At 42.3% G+C, this 20000-nt stretch overlaps 1 protein-coding gene across 1 annotated transcript in view; it reads right to left on the reverse strand.

Annotated features, from left to right (window-relative positions):
• Positions 1-20000, reverse strand: part of LOC129110897 (receptor-type tyrosine-protein phosphatase mu-like) — a 154095-nt gene that overhangs the window by 23988 nt on the left and 110107 nt on the right. Inside the window, exons 20-23 of the mRNA XM_054623158.1 lie at positions 17354-17472; positions 16501-16575; positions 15798-15824; positions 10561-10751 (exon numbers count right to left, since the gene is read on the reverse strand). Of these exons, the coding sequence (XP_054479133.1) occupies positions 10561-10751; positions 15798-15824; positions 16501-16575; positions 17354-17472 (412 nt within the window). The remainder of the gene's footprint in view (positions 1-10560; positions 10752-15797; positions 15825-16500; positions 16576-17353; positions 17473-20000) is intronic.

Consider the following 20000-nt stretch of genomic DNA (forward strand, 5'->3'; position numbering starts at 1 on the left):
TCGTGTCTCTTGGTCGCTGTTTCGTGTCTTTTGGTCGTTGTTTCGTATCTATTGGTCGTTGTTTCGTGTCTCTTGGTCGTTGTTTCGTATCTATTGGTCGTTGTTTCGTGTCTCTTGGGCGATGTTTTGTGTCTCTTGGTCGTTGTTTCATGTCTGTTGGTCGTTGTTTCTTATCTATTGGTCGTTGTTTCGTGTCTCTTGGTTGTTGTTTCGTATCTATTGGTCATTGTTTCGTGTCTCTTGGTCGTGTCTCTTGGTTGTTGTTTCGTGTCTCTTGGTCGTTGTTTCGTATCTATTGGTCGTTGTTTCGTGTCTCTTGGTCGTTGTTTCGTATCTATTGGTCGTTGTTTCGTGTCTCTTGGTCGTGTCTCTTGGGCGATGTTTTGTGTCTCTTGGTCGTTGTTTCGTGTCTGTTGGTCGTTGTTTCTTATCTATTGGTCGTTGTTTCGTGTCTCTTGGTTGTTGTTTCGTGTCTCTTGGTCGTTGTTTCGTATCTATTGGTCGTTGTTTCGTGTCTCTTGGTCGTGTCTCTTGGTCGTTGTTTTGTGTCTCTTGGTCGTTGTTTCGTGTCTGTTGGTCGTTGTTTCGTATCTATTGGTCGTTGGTCGTTAATTCAAAGTCATCATGTACGAGTTAATAAAAAAACTGCTGTCACACACACACACACACACACACTGACTGACAGTGAGGAACAAAAGGAGGAAAACAGATGACAAATAAAAGAATAGAAGGAAGAGATGAACTCATGGCTGCTGACTCTGCCTGTGTGTTTTTAGATGCTAATTCTAATGCTAATGCCAATGTCCCCTTAAACTAACTACAGTTGTTGAAAGGTCAAAGGTCATGTCCTCTATGATCAAAGCAGAGCTTTATATAATTCTACTGCAGTCTGATACAGAGGTTCTTCTCTCAGACCTCATGATGTCGACAGAGCAGATTCTCACAGAAATAAAATGTGTGTGTGTGTTCTTCGTTTGACGTTTTATTTTAAGTTGATGATTTAGTTTGTTTTGTGTGGACTCCGCTGATAAACAAACTGTCTTTAACTTTCATTAACATTGTAAGCGAGAACATCTGTGCTGCATTCATGTGCTGTGGGAATAATTGGATAAATGAGTTCCCGACTGTGAACTCCCCCGATGTCAGAACATGACTCACACACAGATATCAGTGTGTGGTTTGAACCTCTGACGTCCATGTTGGTTCCACGTTACGACTTAAAGCTCAAGAACATGAATGTCTCAGAACCATAGGAGGAACATCTGAGGAACGTCTGAGGAAAGTAGATTCTATAAATTCTGCATGTTTTTTCTTAGTTTTGTTGGAGCGGTTCTCTGTGATTGTTACTCAGAGAAACAAAAAGCCCTGAAATAAGGTGGAACAAAGGATCTGTTACAGTAAATAAAGGATTGTTACAGTAAACAAAGGATCTGTTCCTGTAAACAAAGGATCTGTTACTGTAAATAAAGGATCTGTTACAGTAAATAAAGGATCTGTTCCTGTAAACAAAGGATCTGTTACAGTAAATAAAGGATCTGTTACTGTAAATAAAGGATCTGTTACTGTAAATAAAGGATCTGTTACTGTAAATAAAGGACAGTCCTCTTTGGATCAGTGTTCTACTGTTCTACTGTTAAACGTCTGACTATCGAGGGCTTCTATCTTAATGACTACATTTAATCTAAAAAACTGATTCTGAATCAGCTGTTATTGTCGTTAACAGAATCTGATCAATAATCAATACGCTGGATGATGATGGCTCGTTGATGGGGAGGTGTGATGTTGGACATGAAACAGCATGCTCTCTGTCTGTTAGCTAGACGCTCACTGAAGGACGTGGAACCTGGAGAACCTCAGGACTCCCTGAGAGCCTGCGGTTCCACCGAGACGTTGACCTTTGTTAGAACATGGAACCTCCAGGAGAACTCAGTGAACCTCCAAACACAGGGTTCTAATGGTTCTACCAGGAAACACTCTCATGCTGCTGCAGCTGATCACATGACTCTGACCGTCAGAACATGACACTGAGCGGAACACATCGACATGTGACGTCTCAAATACGGTTCCCCAGAGAACAAATACACAGCTGACATGAAAACATGAGTAGAATATTCTGTTTGCATCAAACTGATCTCATGTTGTGTTTGATTCAGATGAAATACTTTAAACTACAATAATGGATGATTTGTTGCTGCTACTTCCTGTGAAGCAGAACCCGTCTGGGTGTAACAGCTGGTTTCTAGGGAGTCCTGGAGAACCTCAGCAGAGCCTGTCCCTAATGTGTTAGCATTGATGCTACGTTGGAAACCATCATTTCTTTGAGAGAGAACGTCTATGAACACTTCCTGCTGGTCTGAAGAAAAGACTGAGATATAAAATCACACGTCATCTATCCAGAGGGAAACAGAACCAACAATAATAATAACAATAACAACAACAACAACAATAACAACAATAATAATAATAACTATAATAATAACTATAATAATAATGCTAATAATAATAACAACAATAATAATAATAATAACAATAATGATGATAATAATAATATTAATAAATACTAGTACTACTACTACTACTGCTAATAATAATAATAATAATAATAATGATGATAATAATAATAGTAATACTAATACTACTACTACTGCTAATAATAAAATAATAATAATAACAATAATAATGATGATAATATTAATACTAATACTGCTAATAATAATAATAATAATAATAATAATAATTTCTTAGTAACCTTCAGAAGAGCAGGAAGTGATGTTAAACTGATTCTTTATCTCTAATACAACCTGAGGCTCAGTGATGCTTAGCTAACAGACAGCAGTGCTAATGTGTGTGTGTGTGTGTGTGTGTGTGTGTGTGTGTGTGTGTGTGTGTGTGTGTGTGTGTGTGTGTGTGTGTGTGTTAGTGAGCATCTAGACACTAATCTAGTAGAAAAGAACACAGGATGAGATGAAGAAGGCATCTTACCTCGTTAAGCTGTCCAATCAGATTAAGAGGTAAAGGAGAAGCATGTGGGAAATAACAACATCTCTAATCAATAGTTCAATCATTGATCGGGATTCATCATCGACACAACACGCTTCAAACCAGAAGAGGAAATCTGTACATTCTAAACCTTAAAATCATATCATTAATGTTCTGTTGATATGAATGAGTGAATAAATGAACGTGTTTAAAGGATGAGCTGCTCTTCATGGAATCAAACAAAATGAAACACTGAATTCATCTAATTTAAGAAGATTTATAAAGTTACAAAAACACAAACATTCTGATATTTTACAGAAACACGATTCAAACATGTTTCCAGTAAAACCAGTGAGACCAGTGAGATTAATCCTCCAAAAACACCAAAGTCAGTCACGGAGTTCCACAAGGGTCTGTTCTTGGACCAGTTTTATTCACCTTATATATGCTTCCTTTAGGGAATATTATCAGAAAACACTCAATAAACTTTCATTGTTATGCAGATGATACCCAGTTATATCTATCAATTAAGCCAGACGAAACTAACCAGTTCTCTAAACTTCAAGCATTTCTTAAGGACATAAAAACCTGGATGACCTGCAACTTCTTGATGTTAAACTCAGACTAAACTGAAGTTATTCTACTAGAAATCAATTATCTAACGATATAGTTTCTCTAGATGGCATTGCTCTGGCATCCAGCACTACCGTTAAGAACCTCAGAGTTATCTTTGATCAGGATCTGTCTTTTAACTAACATTTTGAAAATCAGGCAAATCCTGTCTCAAAGCAGAAAAACTAGTTCATGCATTTGTTACCTCTAGACTAGATTACTGTAACTCCTTATTATCAGGCTGCTCTAATAGGTCTCTTAGATCTTTACAGTTGATCCAGAATGCTGCAGCACGTGTTCTAACAAACACTAAGAAAAGAGATCATATTACTCCAGTATTAGCTTCTCTGCACTGGCTCCCTATTAAATCTGTATTATTATTATTATTATTATCATTATCAGTATTAATATCAGTATTATTATTTTATTATTATCATTATTATTATCATTATAATCATTATTATCACTATTATCAGTATTATTATCAGTATTATCAGAATTATTATCATTATCATTATTATCATTCGGCTGCACGGTGGTGTAGTGGTTAGCACTGTTGCCTCACAGCAAGAGGGGCCCGGGTTCAGTTCCCGGGCCGGACAACCTTCTGTGTGGAGTTTGCATGTTCTCCCCATGTCAGCGTGGGTTCTCTCCGGGTTCTCCGGCTTCCTCCCACAGTCCAAAGACATGCAGCTTAGGTGCATTGAAGACTCTAAATATCCCGTATGTGTGGATGTGAGTGTGAGTGGTTGTCTGTCTCTATATGTCAGCCCTGTGACAGGCTGGAGACCTGTCCAGGTGAACCCCGTCCAGGTGAACCCTGTCCAGGTCCAGGTGAACCCCGTCCAGGTGAACCCTGTCCAGGTGAACCCCGTCCAGGTGAACCCTGTCCAGGTGAACCCTGTCTTCACCCATTGACAGCTGAGATCGGCTCCAGCACCCCTGTGACCCTTAACTGGATAAGCAGGTTATGGATGGATGGATTATTATCATTATTATCATTATTATTATCATTATTTCACATGAGTCACCCTCACATTTAAAAATAGACTTGAATTAAGAATGAGATTTACATTTAAACCACATTGGATGATTTCACACTTTCACATTTTGTCAGTATTTTATCAAATTATTTGTTTGTTTTATTATTATATTATTTCATATTATTTGTTTGTTTTTTAACTAAAAAAAATTATTTCATGTTATTTGTTTATTTTATTATTTCACGTTATTTGTTTATTTATTATATTATTTCATATTATTTGTCTGTTTTATTATAATATATATATATTTTATTTCATTATCTTATATTATATCACATCATGTGTTTGTTGTATTATATTATTTCACATTGAAATCTTTTGGTGTCCATACAAAGGGGAACATAAATGTGAGTTAACGGTTTTAAAGAAGCATTGTCCTCCTGCAGATCATCAGGTAACCATGACAACCACTCCCTCACACTGATTCATATGCTTTTCTGGATTTCACCTTCTTGTTAGGTTGTTGTTTTTATATTTAAACAGCAGTTTCTCTGAATAAATAAAGTTCTGTCTTATTTTGAAAGGATCTTCCTGTAAATAAAACTGATCCGAGACCAGAAACAGGAAACAGAAGACAGACAGACAGAGAGAGAGACAGATAGACAGACAGACAGAGAGACAGACAGAGAGACAGACAGACAGAAACACTAGAATAAGTCCTCACCGCTATCTTCCTGCAAATGGAGGGTGGAAAAACTCTGTTTGCGTGTGTGTGTGTGTGTGTGTTTGTATAATGGATTAGCCCTGAGGGCAGCCCGCTAGCAGGCAACCAGACCTGAACACACACACACACACACACACACACACACACACACACACACACACACACACACACACACACACTCAGAGACATACATTATAGATCTTCCCTCCAGCTAATGGGCCGAAACAGGGAATGCTTGTGTGTGTGTGTGTGCGTGTGTGTGTGTGTGCGTGCGTGTGTGTGTGCGTGCGTGCGTGCGTGCGTGTGTCCAGGTAAGTTACATCCATTAGTAAGTTTCTCCTGATGAAAATGTGTAAACATGTGGACACACACACACACACACACACACACACACACACACACACACACACAATGTTGAATAACAGCAGCAGAGTGTGTGTGTGTGTGTGTGTGTGTGTGTGTGTGTGTGTGTATGTGTGTGGGTGTGTGTGTGTGTTTACTGCTGATCAGTTCTGAAACGATTAGTCGATGAATTGATAACTGATGATCATCAACATGTTGGTGTTTGTTTTCACTGATAACATCTATGATTTGGTCGAGCTCAATAATAACCTGTGAATATAGAACATGTGCAACCGATAATCAATAATAACCTGTGAATAGAGAACACGTGGAACTGATAATCAATAATAACCTGTGAATAGAGAACACGTGGAACTGATAATCAATAATAACCTGTGAATAGAGAACACGTGGAACTGATAATCAATAATAACCTGTGAATAGAGAACACGTGGAACTGATAATCAATAATCTGTGAATAGAGACCACTCCTCCAATGAATCGTCACCTTATCGTGGTGGAGGGGTTTGTGTGCCCCAGTGATCCTGAGAGCTGTGTTGTCGGGGGCAATAGCTCCTGGTAGGGTCTCCCAAGGCAAAGTGGTCTCGGGGGAGGGGTCAGACTAAGAGCGATTCACAAAACCTCAATGAATCGGACGATGCAAGGTAGTGGCACCTCGCCCGGAATAGGGAAACCGGGGCACCCTCCTGGAGCCAGACCTGGGAGGGGAGCTTGCCGGCGAGCGTCTGGTGCCCGGGCCTTGGCACATGGGGCCCGGCCGGGCCCAGCCCGAAAAAGCTACATCGTGCCGCCACCCTGTGGGCCCACCACCCGCAGGGATAGGCATTGGGGTCGGGTGCAATGTGAGCTGGGCGGCAGGCTGGGGCGGAAACCTGGGCGTGCTGACCCCCGGCATCACAGACTAGCTCTAGGGACGTGGAAAGTCACCTCTCTGGCGGGGAAGGAACCGGAGCTGGTGCGGGAGGTGGAACGCTACCAACTAGATATAGTTGGGCTCACCTCCACGCATAGCACCGGTTCTGGAACCAAACTCCTGGAGAGGGGCTGGACTTTTTCCTTTTCCCGGAGTTGCCCAGGGTGAGAGGCGCCGGGCGGGTGTGGGGATACTCACAAGCCCCCGGCTGAGCGCCGCTGTTCTGGAGTTCTCCCCGGAGAACGAGAGGGTCGCCTCTCTGCGACTGGGAATCGCAGGAGGAAAGTCTCTGACTGTTGTTTGTGCCTATGCACCAAACAGCAGTTCGGAGTACGCAGCCTTCTTGGAGTCCTTGGGTGGTGTTCTGGAAAGGGCGCCGACTGGGGACTCCATAGTTCTTCTGGGAGACTTCAACGCTCACGTGGGTAACGATGGAGAAACCTGGAGGGGTGTGATTGGGAGGAACGGCCTGCCCGATCTGAACCCGAGTGGTGCTTTGTTGTTGGACTTCTGTGCTAGTCATGGACTGTCCATAACAAACACCATGTTTGAGCATAGGGAGATTCATAAGTGTACTTGGTACCAGAACATCCTAGGCCAAAGGTCTATGATAGACTTTGTAGTTGTGTCATCAGACCTGCGGCCGTATGTCTTGGACACTCGGGTGAAGAGAGGAGCAGAGCTGTCAACTGATCACCACCTGGTGGTGAGTTGGATCAGGTGGCGGGGGAGGCTGCCGGACAGACCCGGTAAACCCAAACGTGTAGTGAGGGTGAACTGGGAACGTCTGGCTGAGGATCCTGTCCGCAAGGTCTTCAACTCCCACCTCCGGAATAATTTCTCGTGCATCCCGGGGGAGGCTGGGGACATGGAATCCGAGTGGGCCATGTTCAAATCCTCCATTGTGGAAGCTGCTGCTAGGAGTTGTGGTCGGAAGGCGATCGGTGCCTGTCGTGGCGGCAATCCAAGAACCCGCTGGTGGACACCAGCGGTGAAGGAGGCCGTCAAGCTGAAGAAGGAGGCCTTTCGGGCTTGGTTGGCCGAGGGTCTCCTGAATCAGCAGGCAGGTACCGGTTGGCCAGAAGGGCTGCAGCTGCGGTGGTTGCTGAGGCAAAACCCGGGTGTGGGAGGAGTTCGGCGAGGCCATGGAGAAGGACTTTCGAATGGCCTCAAGGAAGTTCTGGCAAACCGTGAGACGACTCAGAAAGGGGAAACAGGGCTTTTCTCAGACTGTGCTCAGCAGGGGGGAGTGCAGACCCGGACTGGGGATATTGTCGAGCGGTGGAAAGAACACGTTGAGGAACTCCTGAACCCGACCAACATGTCCTCTGTGGAAGAGGCAGAGTCTGAAGACTCAGGGGAAGTCTCGTCCATATGCCTGGCGGAGGTCGTTGAGGTAGTTAAAAAGCTCTTCAGCGGCAAAGCGCCAGGAGTGGATGAGATTCGACCGGAGATGCTAAAGGCTCTGGACAGTGTTGGGCTGTCCTGGTTGACACGTCTCTTCACTGTCGCGTGGAAGTCGGGTACAGTGCCTGTGGAGTGGCAGACCGGGGTGGTGGTTCCCATTTTCAAAAAGGGGGACCGGAGAGTGTGCTCCAATTATAGGGGTATCACACTGCTCAGCCTCCCCGGGAAAGTTTACTCCAGGGTGCTGGAAAGGAGGCTCCGTCCGATTGTCGAACCTCGGATTCAGGAGGAGCAATGCGGATTCCGTCCTGGACGTGGAACAGCGGACCAACTCTTTACCCTTGCAGGTCTGTTGGAGGGTGCATGGGAGTTTGCTCATCCAGTCTACATGTGTTTTGTGGACTTGGAGAAGGCCTTTGGGTAGTGACCGAAAGAATGAGATCGCGAATACAAGCGGCCGAAATGAGCTTCCTTCATAGGGTGGCTGGGCTCAGCCTTAGAGATAGGGTGAGGAGCTCAGACATCCGGAGGGAGCTCGGAGTAGAGCCACTGCTCCTTCGCGTCGAAAGGGGCCAGCTGAGGTGGCTCGGGCATCTGATCAGGATGCCTCCTGGACGCCTCCCTTTAGAGGTTTTCCAGGCACGTCCAACTGGTAAGAGGCCCCGGGGTAGACCCAGAGCACGCTGGAGAGATTATATATCTCGTCTGACCTGGGAACGCCTCGGGGTTCCCCAGGAGGAGCTGGAAAGTGTTGCTGGGGAGAAGGACGTCTGGAGGACCCTCCTTAGCTTGCTGCCCCCGCGACCCGGCCCCGGATAAGCGGAAGGAGATGGATGGATGGATGGATGCTTCCTCTGTGATGTATAATGCACCATAGCAACCACCTGGTAACACCTTAGCAACCACCTGGTAACACCCTAGCAACCACCTGGTAACACCACAGCAACCACCTGGTAAGCCCCTAGCAACCACCTGGCAACCACCTGGTAACACCTTAGCAACCACCTGGTAACACCCTAGCAACCACCTGGTAACACCTTAGCAACCACCTGGTAACACCCTAGCAACCACCTGATAACACCTTAGCAACCACCTGATAACACCTTAGCAACCACCTGGTAACACCTTAGCAACCACCTGGTAACACACCTGGTAACACCCTAGCAACCACCTGGTAACACCCTAGCAACCACCTGGTAACACCCCAGCAACCACCTGGTAACACCCCAGCAACAGACTATTTTAGTTTTGGGTTTGTTGTGTGAATAACAAACACAAACAAACAATGTTCTGTTCTAGAGTTGGGCATCATTTCTGATTCATATCGTCCAATAATGGACATTTTATCCAAAACATTTAAACATTACTTGTGTTCCTTTTATCACTGTTATCTATATATCACAATCCGAATGTTATCCATAACTAGGGCTTCATTCATTCATAATGTTGACATTTTACATTTAATAAATACATTTCAGAAACAATGAGATAATCCCCTGCATCCGCTAGATATAATAGATATTAAGATAAGATTCTGCTCATATCCATATTTGTTGGCGTTTAGCCTTTCAACATGTTCACTGCAGTGTTAACGCGCCGCTGTAGCAGCAATCTAACAGCACCATGAGTTACATTCATATAACCACAATAACACTAAATCATATTTTTCCTCATTTTTTAGGCTGATGATATCGTAAAATATTTCGACGATCGACCACCAATCAGCACAAGCCTCCTACAACCAGCCTGAGTATCCTAGCAACGCCGTTACCAAATGGAAAGCACTTCTCAAACACCGACACCATAGCAACCTCCTCGTAGTCACCTCAAAACAACGTGACCCAAAAGCAGCAGCTAAACTCTCTCTAAAGTAATTCTTTTGTAATTACTATCATAAGTGTTCAATATTTAAAACATCTTTTTCCCGTGTTTGTCGTCCATCATCATTTTGAACTCAGTTTGTATCTAAAGCTTCACTTTACAAATAAACTGCTCAGTATTTTAGAAATACTGCGACATGAATATAATACACAACTCCAGTTTATTTATACTGCTGTTTGAGTTTTTATGTTGATAGTGTTACTACTACTATGATACATGTACTGATGTAACATGTTGTGATTGGCCGAAGCCAAGTAAAAAAACCCGAGTGATTTTCACTTTGTACGTCCTTTGTGTGATTAAGTGATGCTTTCAATGACAAATGTAAAATCTGATTGTTCTAAATTTGCCATCTATGTGATATGTCCTTCACACTCACTCTTCTGTGGCCCCGCCCCACCAAGGTGTGTTAGTGGCTGTTATAAACCGTGAAACTATATGAATGACACAATGATCCTACAACAGATCTTTATTGTGAACAGCTGAATCAATCTCAATAATCTGGGACGACATTTAAAGATAAATATGAAAATATGAAAGTCTCCATGGATGAAAGAGGCCTATTTGAGTGTGTGTGTGTGTGTGTGTGTGTGTGTGTGTGTGTGTGTGTGTGTGTGTGTGTGTGTGTGTGTGTGTGTGTGCGTGTGCGTGCGTGCGTCTGTGTGTGTGTGTGCGTCTGTGTGTGTGTGCGTCCTCACCTCGTACTCCTCCTTGAAGCCGTAACCTTCGGCACATTTCATCTGGGTGATGTGTTGCAGCAGATCGGCCACTCGGATGGCCGGGTGCAGCTGACCCGTCTGGTAGGGCAACGCCTCCCGCTCAGACTCCCGCTGCTTGTAGTGGGACTGGACCAGGCTACTGGTTTCACTGGTCATAGTGTGACTGTCGTCTGTGGCAGGAGGGAGAACAGAAGACAGAATCAGTCGTAGTCTGCAGACAGCTGGACAGATGGACATGAACAGTGACTCAGAAACAGGTGAAGCAGGTTTGATGTATGTTCATGTTGGATGGGATGGACCGGACCGGACCGGACCTTCTGGGTCAGAATCAAGACTTACTCACACTGATCTGTGTGAGTACTATTTGACTTGTCATGATGTCAGGTTTGGGCTTAAATTTGTAAAGGGTCAACACATTTATACCAGTTTAATTTTTTTTAATTCAGTTTCCTCTTTTGGTAACATTGTATTTTAAGCCAAATCTGTTTCTTTAGTTAAGGATTCATTCTGGGCATAAACTGTATTAATAAAGCCCAGTTCTCTCTGTATCTGATCTCCTGACTGGATCAGACCAAAGGGCCACCAGATTGATGTTTTGTTTCACCGAGACATCCAGTCAATTCCCAGAAAGACAATGATGAAAGTGATTAGAGTAAAATGACCGTAACAGTGTAGCTAACCAGGTGTAACTAACCGGGTGTAAACAGACTGTAACAGTGTAACTAACCAGGTGTAACTAACCGGGTGTAAACAGACTGTAACAGTGTAACTAACCAGGTGTAACTAACCGGGTGTAAACTGACTGTAACAGTGTAACTAACCAGGTGTAACTAACCAGGTGTAAACAGACTGTAACACTGTAACTAACCAGGTGTAACTAACCAGGTGTAAAATGACTGTAACAGTGTAACTAACCAGGTGTAACTAACCGGGTGTAAACTGACTGTAACAGTGTCACTAACCAGGTGTAAACAGACTAACAGTGTAACTAACCAGGTGTAACTAACCAGGTGTAAAATGACTGTAACAGTGTCACTAACCAGGTGTAAAATGACTGTAACAGTGTCACTAACCAGGTGTAAACAGACTAACAGTGTAACTAACCAGGTGTAACTAACCAGGTGTAAAATGACTGTAACAGTGTCACTAACCAGGTGTAAACAGACTAACAGTGTAACTAACCAGGTGTAACTAACCAGGTGTAAACAGACTGTAACAGTGTCACTAACCAGGTGTAACTAACTAGGTGTTAAATGTAACGTTGTATCTAACCAGTTGTAAACTGTAAAAAGGAAAACGACCTGGTTCACATTTACAGCTACCATGTTGTTACCATGACAACACAGATGAATGACACACACATCAAATCACATGACTGGAGAGAGGATGGTGATTGGCTCTGATTTCTTTTCACACTGCTCCCCAAAATACCCAAAAAACATTATCATTACCAAATCATTTGTAAGAATAAATCTGACTCCAGCATGGTATCAGTACTGGTCTAAACCCAGTACTGCATGGTGTTAGTACTGGTCTATACCCAGTACAGCATGGTATCAGTACTGGTCTAGACCCAGTACAGCATGGTATCAGTACTGGTCTAGCCCTAGTACAGCATGGTATTAGTACTGGTCTAAACCCAGTACTGCATGGTGTTAGTACTGGTCTATACCCAGTACAGCATGGTATCAGTACTTGTTCGGATCTAGTTCAGCATGGTTTCAGTTCTGGTCTAGACCAAGTACAGCATGGTATGAGTACTGGTCCAGATTCAATAAAACATGGTATGAGTTCTGGTCCAGATCTAGTACAGCATGGTATAAGCACTGGTCTAGACCCAGTACATCATGGTATTAGTACTGGTCCGGATCTAGTACAGCATGGTTTCAGTTCTGGTCTAGACCCAGTACACCATTGTATGAGTACTGGTCCAGATCCAGTACAGCATGGTATGAGTACTGGTCCAGATGTGGTCCAGGTTCTTGGTGCTGCAGTGTGAAAAGAGCAGAGGGTTCAGAGTCCTAGAACAAAACAAACCTCTTTAGTAAACTAGTTTTTTGGACCCTTGAAGAAACTTCCAGGACTCTGATGTGAACATTTCAACACCTGGCGGACAAACCTTCCTCTACTCTCTCTAACTCTGGTTTAAACTCTCTCATTGGCTAGCCTGGGGGCTGACTGACCAATCAGAAGCTCTCTCCCAAACAGCCCAACCAATCATCGCGAGGGCGAGGAGATGGGCGACGTGATGGAGGTGGCGGTTTGTGATGGACGGAGGAGGACAGATGAGGCAACCACAAAGACAAAAACGGCAACCAATCAGCAACAGAGAGACGGGCACATCTGAAACCTGATTGGTTCGAGGTGACACGGTGGGAGGAGTTGGGGATTATGATGTCACAATTTCACAGAGGGGGGAAAATGAAGCATGGCCACGCTAACTGATGACATCACAGCGGGTGGTGGGTGTGGCTCCATGCGCAGTGGTGACCCCCCCCAACATGAGTCCCCCCCTTAGCCCCAAATTGAACCACTTACCATTAATGGGCACTTAACACAGAGAAAGATAGAAGAGAAGAAGAAGAGAGAGGAGACAGGGTATAAGCAACAACTTTAGCTTTAGCCTGGACCAAATCTACTGGAACACATAGCTAGCATGAATCAAACAGGAACTAGCTCCTAGCAGTGTAGTTGCTCTATTTGAACTTGTAATCGCTAGCAGGAAGGAAGCGCCTAGGCTAACTTGGCTAACCTGGCTAACTGTACCCTAAGTGTAGGACTCGTAGCCTCGTCTAACGCCAGAACCTCTGGTCTGAAGACAGTTAAGCTAGCCTGAGGAGAGAGGACAAACAGGAATTTATGGGACAGTTTGCTTTTAGCATTATCTTCCTATGCTTGAAATTAAACTAGTATAACAGTTAGCATTGGAGTTTAGCATTAAACAGGACGGGCTTGCCCATTGTTCGGACCAGTCTGTTATTCTGAAACTCCAACAGTTTAAACAATGTCAAATTTGACCAAAAGACCATTTGTCCTACAGCCCGTTATTCTGAAGACAACCATAAAACACATCTTCTCTCCCTGCAACAACCACATGGCTAGTTTCTCTGCAGAATGATGTCATCAGAACTGAAGAGTTGACCCATCCTACTCTGCCTCTGATTGGCTAGAAATAGCTTCCTTTGTTGGTTGGGTTGGTTAGGTTTAAGAATGAGGAGTGAGATCAGTGAGGGTTAGAATATGAGGGTAAACCAATCAGAGGCAGAGTAGTCAGGTCATGACTTCGCTGTAGTAATAGAAACTTATCCATGTGGGTCTGTTTGTTGTTGTGTGTTTTCTGAGTTTCTTCAGAACAAAGAGAACAGGCTTCAGTCCGATGGTCGTTGTTCAGACTGTTTGGACTAATGAGCTGTAAGAACATCGACGTGGAACCAACTGGACCATTACAGTTTGTTAGGTTTCACTTTCACTTTTCTTTTCTCTGAGCGAATCAGAGATCAGCACTGTGCTTTCTCTATTTTATCTCTATTATTTCAATATTCTCTTTCACAACAACACAACGCTACATGATCAAGTTTATAAGTATCTCAGTCTCATTGATATGATTTTAATAAACCTGTGTCCTGGTTTAGCTTTCCCAAACACTTTGACATTTTTAGAAACATAACTACTGTCTGGATTATTGTCTTTTGTTTGAATCCACTTGTTGGTTTGGATTCTTAAACACATTGGTTCAGGTTAAAGAAACACGTCGGCTTCAGTTAAATGTTAATAAAAAAGTTTTATTCAACCAAGACCTCCATCTTTTCTGAACCTGAACCTGAGAGAGCTGAGGGTTGTTTTTGAACACACATTAGTTAGCTTAAGTTGGCTTTAGTTGCTAACCTGATGAAATAAGTGTTTGCATATTTGTACTTTGTACAAACAAACGGAGAATTAAGAAGTTATTACATGTCTGTCCTGAGAACTATTTGTATCTGTTAATGAGATTATACTGTGATATGAATCATATCTTTTTGGTTTAGTCATTGATGTCCCAGATGTAGACAGATGTATACACTTAATCATCAGGACGACAGAATGATGTTTTAATAATAATAATAACAATAATAATAATAATAACAAAAACAATAATAATAATATTATTGTTAGTATTAACATTAATAATCATAATCATAATAATAAAAATAATGTTTAGGATCCCCTCAAATGTTTCTGCATGAACATTCGTGTTTCAGTTTATTTAGACTCTTTGACTTTTTTATTGATATTAAAATAAATGGTGATTTTATGAAACTTCTTCATTCTGTTCTTTCAGCTGACTCAGCGTTCTTCTTTCAGCGTGTTGATGGTTAAAGGTCCATATTTAACTTTACTTTATCTTCCTGAGTTTGTTTGAGTTAATCTAACGTCCTCATTTAAGGTTGAATAAAGAAAACGTGAGCTCCGCTAACATCCAGGAACCAGAACGTAGACGTCCAGAGACAGGTACCGGGACCCCTGACTGAGTCCTCTCTGGACTTATTGATAGGTTCTTGAGTTCCTCCCCCCCGTCCACGAGGACGTGTTGTGTCCATGCAGAGGTTGGAGGTCACAGACAGACGTGACGTCAACACGACACGCAGGAATGTTGTGGATGCGGGGATGGAGTGAAGCCCACCGTCGCTTTCCAAATCAAAACCACAAACAAACCAAAAAATACAAAACTAAAAAAACGGAAATAATAAAAAATTTAAACGAAAACAAAGAAAATAATAAAAAAATTATAGTAATAATCTGTTAAAATGTCATGAATAAAAATAAATAAAAACATTATAAAATAACTAAAAATTAAGAAAGAGAATTATAATTATGATAATTATAATATAATGTTTAAAATCAAATAAATATATTAATCAATGATGGAGGATTTGAGGAAAAATCAAATAATACAAATTTAAATAGAAAACGTATTAAATAGGAAATAAAGAAGCAAAAGCAGCCGAAAGAGAAGCAAGCAGGGATGGATGGAAGCCAAAGTATCACTCTCTCTCTCTTTCTCATTCTCTCCATCCTCTTTCTCTAAGCTCTGTCCTCTGACCCGTCTCTCTCTTCTCTGTCTCACCTGTCTGTCTACTTCCTGTCTGTCTACTTCCTGTCTGTCTACTTCCTGTCTGTCTGCCTGAGCAGCTTGATTTTTTCTGTCCTACTGATGAAGGAACGGAAAAGTGTCTCACCTAGAATGGCCGTCGGTACGAAGGGATCTGCCATCAGGACACATCAGCAGCAGACAGACAGGATAGAGAGAGAGACAGGTAGGACAGACAGACAGACAAAGAGACAGGTAGACCAGAGAGACAGATCGACAGAGAGAGAGACAGGTAGGACAAAGGAAAAAGGAGAGAAGAAGAAGGAAACATCATCTCTGCTCATGAATCCAGCTGACTCATAACTGTGGTAGATCTGGAGATCCAGATCTGGAGATCCAGATGAGGACCAGATGTGAGCTGGATCTGGTCCTCAGTGTTTCACACCAACTGTCCACCAACAGTGAGTTTGGTCTTTGGTCTCTGTGTCCTCTACCAGACAGACCATGCAGATACTACAGAAACTACCAACAGTGAACCACCATGAAGTCAATATGAATAACAGGATATCTAAAGATTCACATCTGGATCCAGCTGATGATCAATATTGATCTGAGTCTGAAACAGTAAAACAACAAAATCATCTGATCAACAGTCACTGATCCTCCTGTTCACGTCCAACATCTTGTTATTGATCTGATGAATGCTAACATTCAGGTCTGTTTGTGAATCAACACAACAGAATCAATGAATCAGGACAGAGAGAATCAATGTGTGTGTGTGTGTGTGTGTGTGTGTGTGTGTGTGTGTGTGTGTGTGTGTGTGTGTGTGTGTGTGTGTGTGTGTGTGTTACCTGGGTAGTACGAGGTGGGGACCGTGGTGCTGATGGTGTTGGTCTTCAGGGTGAAGGAGGACGGAGATGAAACAGCTGAACAGAAAAACAACAAACACCTTAATGTCTCCTGAGACACACAGACGTCTTCTTAGAACTCCATTTTGCTCTTCATCATCTTCACCATCATCTTCATCAACTGTACCTCGTTCTGACTCTCATTCAAATAACACACATAAATACATCCGCCGCAGGATCTGATCCAGAGTCAGAGCTTCATTCAGCAGAGGGAAGAGGTGAACTTCAGACAGCTGATAGATGAAGATGATGAAGATGATGAAGACTCATCATCTTCATCAGACGGAGGAAGAAGTTAACCAGCAATCTGAACTGTGATCAGGATCTTAAATTCACTGTTTCTTAAATGGAGTCTGGTGTCTTTGATAACTCTAAAGTAAAGAGGTGTACTACAGTATCCAAAGTACTGTAGTACTACACAGACTGGTTGTATTAGTATCCAAAGTACTGTAGTACTACACAGACTGGTTGTATTAGTATCCAAAGTACTGTAGTACTACACAGACTGGTTGTATTAGTATCCAAAGTACTGTAGTACTACACAGACTGATACCCTTTAGTCATTCTAGTCCTTCATCCTTCTTTCACTGATTATGAATCATCAGTGTTGCGTTCACTGTCACTGTCTGAGATACGACATTACAGACTTCTGAAGGATGGACAGAAGGAGGAGGAGTCTTTGTCTCGGTAGTCTGTCTGTCTTCTTTCTAGTCTTTGTGTTTAGAGATTCAAAGTCTTTTATTTTCAAAATAAAAGTCTCTTAAAGACTTGTGTGTGTGTTTTTCTGAGTACTCACTGCGTCCGTTCAGCGTGTGCGTGTGCGTGTCCACCATCGTTGTGTGTTGGGAGTTGTTGACCATCAGAGTCATTTCCTGTCTGGAGCTCAGAGTTTCCTTCCTCTTCTTCGCCAACTTCCTGTAGAGACAAAAACACAAACAATTAATTCCGTCATCTACTGAAGAACCACATCAACTGTGAACCCTGAACGCACCATGAGGAGAAGTTAACTGAAGAACCACAACAACTCTGAACCCTGAACGCACCACGAGGAGAACTTAACTGATCAACCACAACAACCTGAACCCTGAACGCACCACGAGGAGAAGTTAACTGAAGAACTACAACAACTCTGAACCCTGAACGCACCACGAGGAGAACTTAACTGATCAACCACAACAACCTGAACCCTGAACGCACCACGAGGAGAACTTAACTGAATAAGCCGTCATGTGATGAGGGTTGTTGTTATGAATAAATCAAACTGACTCTTGGTGACGATTGTTTCAGTGAGTGTGACCTTCATTGACCTTCATGTGTTCACTAGTTTAAACTGTTTATAGTGACGACTGGTCACAGTCAATAAACGGACCACAACTAAGTTCATAAATCCTCAACAAATAATAATAACTACTAACTGATTAATCATTAATAATAACTACTAACTGATTAATCATTAATAATAACTACTAACTGATTAATCATTAATAATAACTACTAACTGATTAATCATTAATAATAACTACTAACTGATTAATCATTAATAATAACTACTAACTGATTAATCATTAATAATAACTACTAACTGAGGCTCAATGAATTGTCCTTTTAGTCCGTTGAACATAATAAAATACTAATTAGATTAATTCTTATAATAATAATAATCAATTAAGGTTTGACTCGTCTTCAATCATTTTCTTCTGATCGTGGATTTGAACTCTTGGTCGTAAAAAAACATTTTGAAACTGTTAAAATCTGAACCATCAGATTCACGGTTCATAAAAATATCTGTTAGCTGCAGAACTAAAATTATTTTCTCTATTCATCCGTCTCTTGTATAACCACTGCAGAGAAAAACATCCTTTCATCCTCTCTGTCCATCTACCATCATCTGTATCTACACACACACACACACACACAAAAACACTCTGTCCGTCTTAAAAGCTCGATTTATTTTCTCTATTTCTATTCCGAGTGTGTGAATAAAAAAACATCCATTTGTCCGATTGCTCACACGCACACACACATATGCACACACGCACGCACGCACGCACGCACGCACGCACGCACGCACGCACGCACGCACACACACACACACACACACACACACACACACACACACACACACATACACAAGTTTAACCCTGACCTGAAAATGGAAAAGCAAAAAAATACTGAAATATAAATAAATATAAAAAAGGCTTTTAAACTGAAAAGTAAGACATCAGTGAAAGCAGCTGTGTGTGTGTGTGTGTGTGTGTGTGTGTGTGTGTGTGTGTGTGTGTGTGTGTGTGTGTGTGTGTGTATGTGTCGGGGTGAGCGTGGATGACGGTGAAAGCGCCCTGAGGCGAGGCGCTGCCCTCCTCCCCCTCCTCCCCCTCATGCCTCCCTTCTCTTCTGATTCAGACCTGAACACACAAACGGAGACTGGAAACGTCTGAAACTCAAACTCTCTGCTGCAAAGACTCAAAGCAAACAACAATCAAGACATTAGTCCAAAGAATGAAGCCTGGAGACAAGAGACGACTACAAAGAGATCTAAAGATGACTACAAAGAGATTTAAAAACAACTATAAAGAGATTTAAAAATGACTACAAAGAGATCTAAAGACGACTACAAAGAGATCTAAAGACGACTACAAAGAGATCTAAAGACGACTACAAAGAGATCTAAAGACGACGTAAAACAACTATAAATGGACACAAAATTATTAAAAATGACTACAAATAGACTCAAAGAGAAGCCTGGATGTTCTCCAGAGGGTTAAAGGACAAGAAGGAGAATAGTAATAATAATAATAATAATAATAAAAATAATAATAATAATAAGAAGAAGAAGAAGAAGAAGAAGAAGAAGAAGAAGAAGAAGAAGAAGAAGAAGAAGAAGAACATCTTTATGTATTAATCTCCTATTTATGCACATTACTGATTTTGCTTCTACCCTGGAGTCTTTGTGCTTTCTCGCCTTGCAGGTTTCCATAAATTGTGGTGGTACCTGGACTGTGGTCGTGCCTCCTGCTGTGGCCCTGCTGACACCCACTGCTACTACCACTATCATTATTATTATCATTATTATTATTATTATTATTATTAGTCACATTACTATTAATATTCCCTATATCATTATTATAATTCTACTATAGTCATTGATGCTGTTATTACAGAGGATGTGAGGGTCTAAGGACAGAGGATGTGAGGGTCTAAGGACAGAGGATGTGAGGCTCTAAGGACAGAGGATGTGAGGGTCTAAGGACAGAGGATGTGAGGGTCTAAGGACAGAGGATGTGAGGGTGTAAGGACAGAGGATGTGAGGGTCTAAGGACAGAGGATGTGAGGGTGTAAGGACAGAGGAGGTGAGGGTCTAAGGACAGAGGATGTGAGGCTCTAAGGACAGAGGATGTGAGGGTGTAAGGACAGAGGATGTGAGGCTCTAAGGACAGAGGATG

Source organism: Anoplopoma fimbria, chromosome 21 (genome assembly GCF_027596085.1).
Source record: "Anoplopoma fimbria isolate UVic2021 breed Golden Eagle Sablefish chromosome 21, Afim_UVic_2022, whole genome shotgun sequence".
Classification (NCBI taxonomy): domain Eukaryota; kingdom Metazoa; phylum Chordata; class Actinopteri; order Perciformes; family Anoplopomatidae; genus Anoplopoma; species Anoplopoma fimbria.